The 10,072-nt window shown below is 37.9% G+C and overlaps 1 protein-coding gene across 1 annotated transcript in view; it reads right to left on the bottom strand.

Moving 5' to 3' along the window:
- Positions 1-666: 666 nt before the first annotated feature.
- Positions 667-10,072, bottom strand: part of COL5A2 (collagen type V alpha 2 chain) — a 50,551-nt gene continuing 41,145 nt past the window's right edge. The window contains exons 46-51 of the mRNA XM_075153899.1: positions 9,657-9,710; positions 8,846-8,953; positions 6,565-6,856; positions 5,465-5,652; positions 3,285-3,509; positions 667-2,406 (exon numbers count right to left, since the gene is read on the bottom strand). Coding sequence (XP_075010000.1) covers positions 2,260-2,406; positions 3,285-3,509; positions 5,465-5,652; positions 6,565-6,856; positions 8,846-8,953; positions 9,657-9,710 — 1,014 coding nt within the window. The 3' untranslated portion in view covers positions 667-2,259. The remainder of the gene's footprint in view (positions 2,407-3,284; positions 3,510-5,464; positions 5,653-6,564; positions 6,857-8,845; positions 8,954-9,656; positions 9,711-10,072) is intronic.

Raw genomic sequence — 10,072 nt, 5'->3', positions numbered from 1 at the left:
ATCTGGATAAATGTTCTGTAGAGGTATGATCACAGCCACCGGATATCTACCTTTGCATGAACGTGTTGGAGCAAGCCATTACACCTCAGATTACTCAGTGAAAGTAACGTTATCTAAAAATTCTCAACGATACAATATGATAAGCTAACTCCTGAGTCACATATTTATAGAAATTATTTCACGCTAGTAAAAAGAAATCATAGAGTTCCTGCTTGGGTAATAAAAGCAAACAGATAACGTCAGTGTGAACCTGTCAACTTCCCTGTTCCCAGTCCCTACTGACCCTGTATGGACAACCTGGAAAATTGCAAAGCTCCTACCCTTTCAGAAGGAGGAAAGGAATGTAAGTTCTTGCCTTGCTGCAATGCAACTTTATGACTTGTCCAGAAACTGTTTTCTATCAGCGATCACTTACATTAACACTGGGAATTGGCTAAGTCACATTTTATTCAGTCTTGAATAAAAATTCTCTCTCTCTGGAGTCTCACACAACTCTAGTTAGGTAGCTTTAATAGGACTGCTGGCGATTACTTCATACAAATTGACACCTGTCCTGTAAAAACTGGCACAGAGGGCATTATTCAAAATACCTTTATATTCCTATGTGTAAAATACTTCAGGAGAATGCATTGCAAATGAGTTATTCAAATAGCAACAAAACAAAAGTAAATACTGCTATTTTTAATTTCCTGGAAATGAACTGATATGGGATACACTGGAAGGAATTCTACAAAAAGGAAACCACTTACATAGCGAGAAGCATGTATTTAATTAAATGCTTTGCAAAGATACATGAATAAAGCTATGTGCATGACTTTCTTTAGGGATGGCCCCAGCTGTTTATTTATTTTTTTTAAAGGAACAAACAAAAAACGTGGAGAGCACAGATGCAATAAAGAAACAAAAAAACTAAGTAAGTTTGTACCCACATACTTTACAAAATAAAGCATGTCAGTGGCACAAAACATTCTATATACTGTATGACCAACAAATAAATGCACTGTAACATTGTTCTCTCAAACACCATAAGCCTAACAGCTAAGCTCTGAAAATGACATTGATGGTAGGAGTCTTTATTTCACCAGCCTTCTACAGAGTCATTTAGCACCATCACTTTTTTGTTGGTTTTGCCCTGCCTATCTCCTTTCTCGAAATAACAACAGAAGCATAGCACCTTTTAATATCTAAAATAAAAACAGGAATATTAAATGCATCCCAAATTCCAGAGATGAGGTAGCTCATGCTAAGAAATGATGGAACTTTCTTGCCTTGACAACTCAAGGCCAGTAAGTCAAATTAATGGTGATGCATGTCTGGATGTCAGCTAAAAACAATTGATTTCTAAACTTTCTTTCTCTTTATTAGCAATTGGTCTGGTATACATGTGAATGATTTGCAACATACATAAATTGGCACCATATATAAGACATCTGTATGGTTTGATATGTAATGGCTTCTTAGATGGGCAAGTATTGGGAAATCAACAAGTATTGGGTTTAAGATGTATTTTGAAGATTAAGGATAATTTAATAGAATTACACAGATACATTGTGAGAAGTGAAGTCTGGCCTTAAAATTTAAGATATGGGACACCCCTACTGAAAGCTCATATTTACCCCAGTAGTATTTTTACTTCATAAATTAATCATGGCTATCGAATACTCTTCTGAGCAGACTATTACATAGGAAAGTGCAGGAAAGACAATGCCAAATTAAGATGATCTTATCTGAAGAGATTTTCTTCTACAAAAGACACAGATTTCTGATAACGACTATCATACTGGCAACCACAGGAAGACAAACTGGGGTTGAGGGAGTAGGTATGATTGAAATATAGCCAACGGTTCACAAAAGTGCTCTACTTTTCTGTTATTCAGTATGCATCCAAGCAAAAGAAATAATCTTTAGAGCTTTACATAGTCCCACATTAAAGCTATCTATTTTGAATACCTGTAAATTTCAAAATAATTTGAAACAAAAGCGAGGAAAAAGATTCATATTACTTTTAAAAGGTGGTCATCAATCCTCTTAAAATCATACTGTTGTACTAAAAAGTTGGTTTCATTCATTTAAAACGGAAGGTTTGTAAGTAAAATAAATATTCAAAAGGAGGCCGGGCATTTAAAAAGAACCGTATATACAATGCTGATCCAATATCAGCCATTACTTCAAGAGTCTCAGGATTAACTTCAATCAGTCTAAGTTCATGTGTTTAATTGCTGCTGTTGCTGGGTAGCGTGTTAATTTCCCCCCTTCCTCTTACACAAAGCAAACTGGCCCAATTTCAATTCCAAATTCCTGGTCAGTACTGCCAATGTCCACCGGTGCAATATCTATGATAGGTAAGCGTGCCACATTCTGCGTTCTGTACTCAAAGACAGTCCTGCCCACGTTCCCATTACGTTTCTGGAGGGGGAAAAAAAAAAAAAAAAAAAAAAAGAAAAACTTAGGCCAGAGCCCATGTCAGAAACAGCCTGAATTCCAGCTGGTGGGTCAGTTGACTGATAGTTCAGAGAGATCTCACTGTACCTTCACTGAGCAACACACCCCCGCCCGTACTGCACCTTGGTTACTTTAAAATGTATATATCTTGCTTTTACACTGATGAACAGACCTGTCAGATTGACACGGCAGGACTTCCCCCTCAAGCTGGACTGATTTTTCTTTATGTTACAAAATTCTTCTCAATACGCGCCTGCACACATATTCTTGGGCTATGTTACTTTAAAGCACAGAGAGCACTCCAATTCATTTCAAGTGCAAAATTAATTTTAGAAATATTTTGCCAGTATCTTGGGCGTGGCTGAGAATGCTAATGAACATGAAGAATTTACTACTTGCTGGTTTTTATGCCCACTAAGAATTTTTGGGGGAAACATTTTCCTTTCCAACTCAGTCAGTCATAGTACCAATGAGCTTCCTCCAGCAATAATCTTACCCATCTGGTAGACAAATGCTTGAGGTTATCTGACCTCTTTGTGTGATTCCACACAGAGGTACACAAATACTGGAAAGTGAAAAATGGCAAGATATGTATCTCAGTACGCTCACTAGTAACTAGTAATTTGTAAATATCCTCTAAATAGTGCAGACTTCTATTATGTGAAGCTAGAATTGTAGTAAAATACCTACTTGATCAGTTACTTCTACAATTCATGGTGAAATCCTGTAGCATTTTAATTACCCCATTCTATGGATTTTTTTCTAAATCAAGAAGGAACTGAAACCATTAGAAGACAAAAGTCCTTTTTCTCTGTAACAAACGACAAAACCCCCAAACTTACAGAACAGCTGTCATGCAGAACAGTGTATCTGAATCGGCTGTTTCCCTCCGCTTTGATCTCCAGGTCATTGGCCCCTTTCAGAATCACAGCTTTTTTCAGGTTCTTAGTCTGGTCATCCATATACCCAACACTGTTTTTACAAAGGTAAGTGATATTCTGGGAAGCTTCCTTTGATAGGAGGCGCAGGAATGTCATCTGAGTGACAGCTGTATCCCCGTACACAAACTGTGAAGATAAAGAAACAAATCAACATATATTACATGAAAATTCATTAAGAGTTCATGAATTTTAGGAACATCTGTCATTATCGTAACCCTTTCCAGACGTGACTAGCAGGAGCCCTACTACACAATATCTAAGAATGGTTTCTTTTGTAATTTGCTGCCAGTTGAGGACAAAGAAATGTAGGCATCCTGGAACAAGGATCATTTTGCAGAATTTTGACTGTAAAGCTCTGCAGCGGAACAACTGAAAGGCAGTTGGGTCTCCACAGATATGCCAAGTTTTGGAATGAATTCTGCCTTCTTTCAAAAAGGGATTCAGTAGGAGCTAAACCTTATGTATGAAATAGTGCATTAGAGCAACCTCAAACTAGATAAGAAACGTCAAGCACAGAAAACCCTTTTATAGTGTACCTGCTATATTGCAACGTTAGCAGCTTGTTTTCTATAGGCTTTGTATTGTATTTAGAAGCATCACAGCCAGAAAATTTGACTATATAAAGATAACTATAGATTTGCATATGGACTTTATCAACTAATTAACTTACACAGAAGTTTGAAAAATATTTTACAATGTGCCACTGTTTTTATAAAAAACAGAAGCAATTTTTCTCCCGATAACAAAAATTCTAAAATTCCCGAGATATTTTCCCTACCTGTGCAGGTTTCATTTTATTCATGCTTTGTGAATCATTGTTTAAAAAAAAAAAAAAGTCATGAATGACTGAAAATGTACACATTTCTCTGAAACTGGTGAATAAAAAAGAAAATCTTATGCACTGACACTGTCGGTTTTTACAAAATGTATCTCAGACATATTTATTGTTTAGAATCTGTAAAGAGTGCATATGACTATTACACAGATGATACTGTTAGTTATCAAATCTGATAACTAACTGATAGTGAAAACATCTGAAAGTGTTTTCAAAAATGAAATATTTTTTTATAGTATTCCTGAAGAGAATTTCTTCCTCCAAAAAACATCTGACTTACAAAAACCCTACGTGTAGCTCTGCAGGCAGCTAAATGTCAACTGTGACATCTTGGGTCATGGCAAGTTCTCCTGAATTTAATAATAAGTGAAAGCATCTCAATAAAAGCAATCAATATCACATCTGTTCTCAATATCACATCTGTTCTCAATTGTTGAAGTTCTGAACTGTCATCAGGAATCCAATTGATAACAGCACTATTATTTTTACACACCAAATACTCATTTTAAAGATATTTAATTACTTCCTATGAAATAACAATTGAAAATATTTTCTGTGCTTTTGATTTGATGAACTAGGAATAAAAATGACAAAAGCATGTTAATTAATTATATACTTTGCATAGCATAGACTTCTGTTATTTGGCAGGATCATTAAGCCTACTTTTAGAAGCTACCATGGAGGGAAAACCTGACAGAAAGCTAAGAGTGGAATTTTTGTCTGCCTGGAGACTGATGTATTCGGCATGGAGCATTCTGACACATATGATAACAATCGTACTTTTTTTAAAAACACAGTAGCTGAGAGGATTTATAAAGTAAGCTTTGTATTTTTTAGCAGTAAAGAGCTTTCCGAAAAAAACAGTAGAATTCAATTAAAACGGCAGTGATTTAAATCATATGTTAGGGTAAAAGTACACTTTTTAAGGGCAAGGATAGTGAATGACTGAAGTAGACTGCTACAGAAGTTGAAGTTTTTGGGATCAAGAGAAATAAGTCTCTTCCAGCACTGGTATATTTATAGCCAATCGTGCCTTAGATGCACTTGCATTGTTTCTCCCAGCTCTTTCCTATAATTACTCTATGATAACAACCAATTGAATATAAACCAGTCAATCAATAATTATTATGTTCTGACTGTAGCAGAATCTGCTCAGAATAGCAGATGAAGTTCTAAACCTGAAGGAAGCAAGTTTCACAGAAGTCGATTCTTGCATTAAATATATTTAATGTATTTAATATATTACCTGTGATCCCCTGTTCATATCAAGGCCATACCAAATGGGCTTTACGTCAGATGACCTGCTGGCCCACCATGTTTTACGTGGTATAGTAGATGGGTTTGCAGAAATACAGGTCTCTCCAGTTTCCATGTTGCAATATACTTTTATAGCATCTTCAACACACCCCTGGTTAGGATCAATCCAATATTCACCTATAAAGAACATGTGATTCCGTTACATTATCAAGATTCTTGAAATAACTGGGGAGATATAAGCAAAAGTATGTCATGACAGTACAAAACACAAGGAAAACAGGCATATGTTTCACATAATCTGATGCATGTTTTGATGTGTGTGTCAGGTATACACTATAATGTTACTTCAAGATAAAAGCTGATCAGTATTTCCAGTATTTCAAAACTGGGGAATGCAGACTTGAAAGTTGTTTAAGGTTAAGGTTGTCTAAATCTATTGCAAAGCTCTTGGACACTGCAAGTGCATCAAGAACACACAAGGGCTAGAAGACAGTTTTCCCTACATATGAGAAATCAATGGCAGCCCCTCCTAACGTTGATGTTGGACGCAAACTTTCAGGAAACAGGGAAAAAGCTTGTAAGGCCTGCCACAAATTATCTCTACCTTCCTGTTCTGAGTTATCACTGATAATCCATATAAATTAGGAAAAGTCCTAACTGGCATTACCACCTATGAATTGCCATTATGGAGCAGCAGAGAATTCTGGACGGAAAGCACTCACAGGTTATCAGCCCACAGGCAATGTTTTGAGCTAATAGCAATTAAGCAAACATTCACAACTAGTGTACCAACCTAGCTCTGTCATCAGATAAGCGGTACTCCATGGTAAAAACACTTTTCAGAAGTAGTGTTCCATGGAAGTATAAAATATTTCAGATTTTAAAATACATCTGAATAAATATTGAATAAATGAATATGGGATACAGTAGAATATACACTTCATTGGCAAGAAGTTTTCAAGCTCCTAGTGTGAATGTCAGTTTAAGCCACCAAAATCTGTACTACACATTTTTTCCAGTGACCAAGTATCTACTGGAAATAAGACAGAATCATATGGCACATACAGGAGATGGTGTGTTTATACGCACCGCTTTTCTTGGATGGGTGGCACAGCTTCAGGTCATCACAAGTCCGTGCTGGGTGTTTCTTTGAACCATCTGGGCTGCGCATAGTCTCAATCTGGCTGCTCAGCGACTTCAGTGTGGCATGGACTCCTGGGTCTGTTTTATTATGGTCATCTGGGGCTGCTTCATCTTCAGTAAACTCTGGTAGTGGATCTGCCATAGCATCATCATAGTGTCCCATAATGTCACCAATGGCAGCAGAGAGATGGCCTGGAGGTCCTGGAGGGCCAGGAGGGCCAGGATCACCTGGTGGACCCTAAGGTTAAAAAAAAAAAAAAAAAAGGCAATAGAGGCACAGCAGAGTGAATACTATGCAAAATGATAGCAAAGCCAGCCACTGAAAAAGCAAAACTTCACAGCCAGTCACCCTAATGCACAGTGAAAATTCAGATACAGATAAACAATTCACATTTCCAGGAACAGGGATAAGGGCTTAGAACTGCATGTGAGGTATTCTCTCTGCTTCATGCCCTCTCTGCCTGTCTTAATACCTTGCTCAACTTTTTCTTACTCCTGATTTCAAACTTAACAGCTGGAAAAAGTCATCAAGGAACGGCCGCCTCATTCTATTTTTTTAAGCCATCTGTCCCTCCTTGTTCAAAACCCTGCCTAATAACTTTATTTCTTAAAATTCCCAACAGCTGTAAGCGATTTTTAGAGCAATCTAAAATTCCTGCTTCCCCTGAGTCACCTCAGGCACATTTTCAATTAGTAAAGCCTGGACGGAAAATTTGGCACTAGAAATATCTTTACATTTATCCTGCACAGTGCTGAGCTTTCTGGCCACAGGTATGTGAGACAGAATCTGCAGATTCTGTAGAGCAGGTGTTTTCCTGATTAAGTATGTTTTCCTGAATGAAGGGTTGTGAGGTCCTTCTGTCAACCTGAATTGTGACACTTGGGGAGGTAACTGAGTCTTGAGACAGAATATATCTGTTAATAAACGTATCTCCACCTGCAGGCTCTGCCAGCTCTTCCATGGCAGCAGAAAGTCTGTAACATGCCTTCATTGTAAGTTTAATGCTCTGGTGCATCAGATGGTATATCAGAATGTGGCATTTCGTTTGAGAGTAATTACTTCAGAATTCACAACTAGTCATCCAAATGTTTACTACAGAGGACACACCCAAACTAATACGTGCTGCATCTGACAAATGAAATCTTCCAATTTACAGTTGCAGCAAGCCACCATGGAAAGCAAAACTAAAGTTACTGGTATGCGGTATTTCTTGTTCTGTCTCATTACACAGATGAAGGATTTGGATACACATTATATTCTTATGTTTTCCCATAGACTATCCATTCAAGTGTTGGTGCCTCAGCAGAAGTGGAGATACCCATAACTGGCAGAAATTCAAATGAAACAGGGTGAATATTAGCACACGATAAACACAGGAAGCACCATGTCTTACAAGACAGAAAAACCGCAGAAACTGCCTTCTCTGACTTGCTCATTATTTTATTCTATGTTTATTCCACCTTTTCCACTTCTTCCCCAAAATAAGCAATATTCATTCATGTAATCATCTAGATGACCCTTTTCTCAAATCCCTCTAATTTTCTAACTTATCTTTCCTGGGATAGCGTAACTTACATTTTATGACTTAGGGTATCGCGAATTGGTAAACGTGGAATATGCCTGGGGCGTTTAGCAAAGGTTTAGGACTTTTTCCAAAATGGTCAAACTATTTTTCATTTTTCATGCGAATCAGCTCACGGTTGATGTCTGTAAGCTTCAGATCAGGCTGACGGTCAGCTGAGCTGAGTGTTAGAATTTGGGCTGAAGGATTTCCTTAACGCAAGGCATGATGAAGTATGCTGCTGGCAATCAGTCACGTGGCTGTTCGAATTCAGTGCCACCTTTGTGGGACTATTGACTTTGAACTACTGCTGGTTCCAGATACGCCAACTGACCTATGCTTAGACCTGAGGTTTTAGGACCCAACTTGCCAAATGGCCATGTTGAACTGCAGATCCAGCAGGATCCAGTGAGCTAACTGCAGAAGTAGCCCCAGGTTGGCCTAAGGAGAGCACAGGTGGATGAGACTGCGATCGTCACAGGTCCGGAAGATGAAAACGAGTAAGAAATGAGCCCTTTCGATACACAGTTACCCTGGCTATTTGTTGGAGAAACTGTATCAAAACTTACCATTTGTCTTGAGCTCATGGATGTTTGATGCAATGGACTGTAAAAAATCTCATTATTTGAAGATAACCTTTTCCCTCCATATTCCCATCAACTTACCTCAGGTCCAGCTTCTCCTACACTCCCTCTAACACCAGGAGGCCCGATTGGCCCAAGTGGACCGGGACTTCCATCTTTGCCAGAAGGACCAACTGGACCTGGAGGACCCTAGAAAATATAAAAGAAAGAAGGAATGTATTTTAGTATTTAATAACAGAGTTATACAAAACAGCCCTTGACAAGCAATATCTTTTCAGGAAGCAATCATATTATTTGTGTCTATTACCAAACTTTTAAAAATCACCCTTTTTCTTCTTCTCTAAAAGTAAGAAGGCAGTTTCAGTGCTGTTCTTCTGAAGTCAATCATCTCAGCCAATATACCTTGGATATTTTTCCCTAAACCATTTAGGCGGGTTCAACTCCAGGTGCTACGCAGACTGGAGTAGCTGCTGTACACCCCAGATGTATACAGACTCAGAGATATACTGTCACTTGGGAACATCCAAGGGAGTCATATTCCTCCTTCACTTTTGCGTGAATGACATACATGGGGATATGAAAGGCAGAGCAGCAATTAGCAGAGCTGCCACATATATGGCTTTGCATCAGCTGCAGCAAAAGTGTCTGTAAAAAGAGACTGTAGCCCTGTAGGTATTCTGAACTGACCTTTTTATCTAGCTATAAACTACACTTATGTCAAAGCTTTACTGTATTAAACAAGGTAATGTCTCTCAGCAAAAGATAGTGGGGTAATCACCACATGATACTGAATTCAATAAAAGCCAGTGAAATAAAAGTGAAGCAGAACTAGAAGTCTGATTGTGGAAAAAACCAAGCAAGAAAAATCTTAAATCTGAAACATTATACTCACTCGAGGACCAAATGGGCCTGGAATGCCAGGACTGCCCTGTTCACCAATAGGACCCTAAACAGAAGAAATTATTGTATCATTGTGACATTTAAAGCATATTCCTTTAGTCTTAAAGAATTAGTGTGTGATATACACAATTCTGTATGAATAGGATGTCGCGAATGAGTGCGCTACCACATAGGATTATAATATACATGAACAATGGGTAGTACCTTTCCCTCTTACGATTCATTTTCATTCTATTTGTCACAAAGACAGAGTAACAACTGTAATCACAATTTAGAATAATAGAATTTACTGGTGTTTGGCTATATATAAATTTGTTTCTGCAGAAAAGCCTTGCTTTCATAACATTTAGAATCAGATTGGCTTACAAAAGAGTAACTAACTGACAGCGCTCTTATGAAGTGGAAAGA

Source organism: Calonectris borealis, chromosome 6 (assembly GCF_964195595.1).
Source record: "Calonectris borealis chromosome 6, bCalBor7.hap1.2, whole genome shotgun sequence".
NCBI lineage: Eukaryota > Metazoa > Chordata > Aves > Procellariiformes > Procellariidae > Calonectris > Calonectris borealis.
The sequence above is the reverse complement of the archived record's forward strand: the minus strand, read 5'-3'. Positions and strand labels throughout refer to the sequence as shown.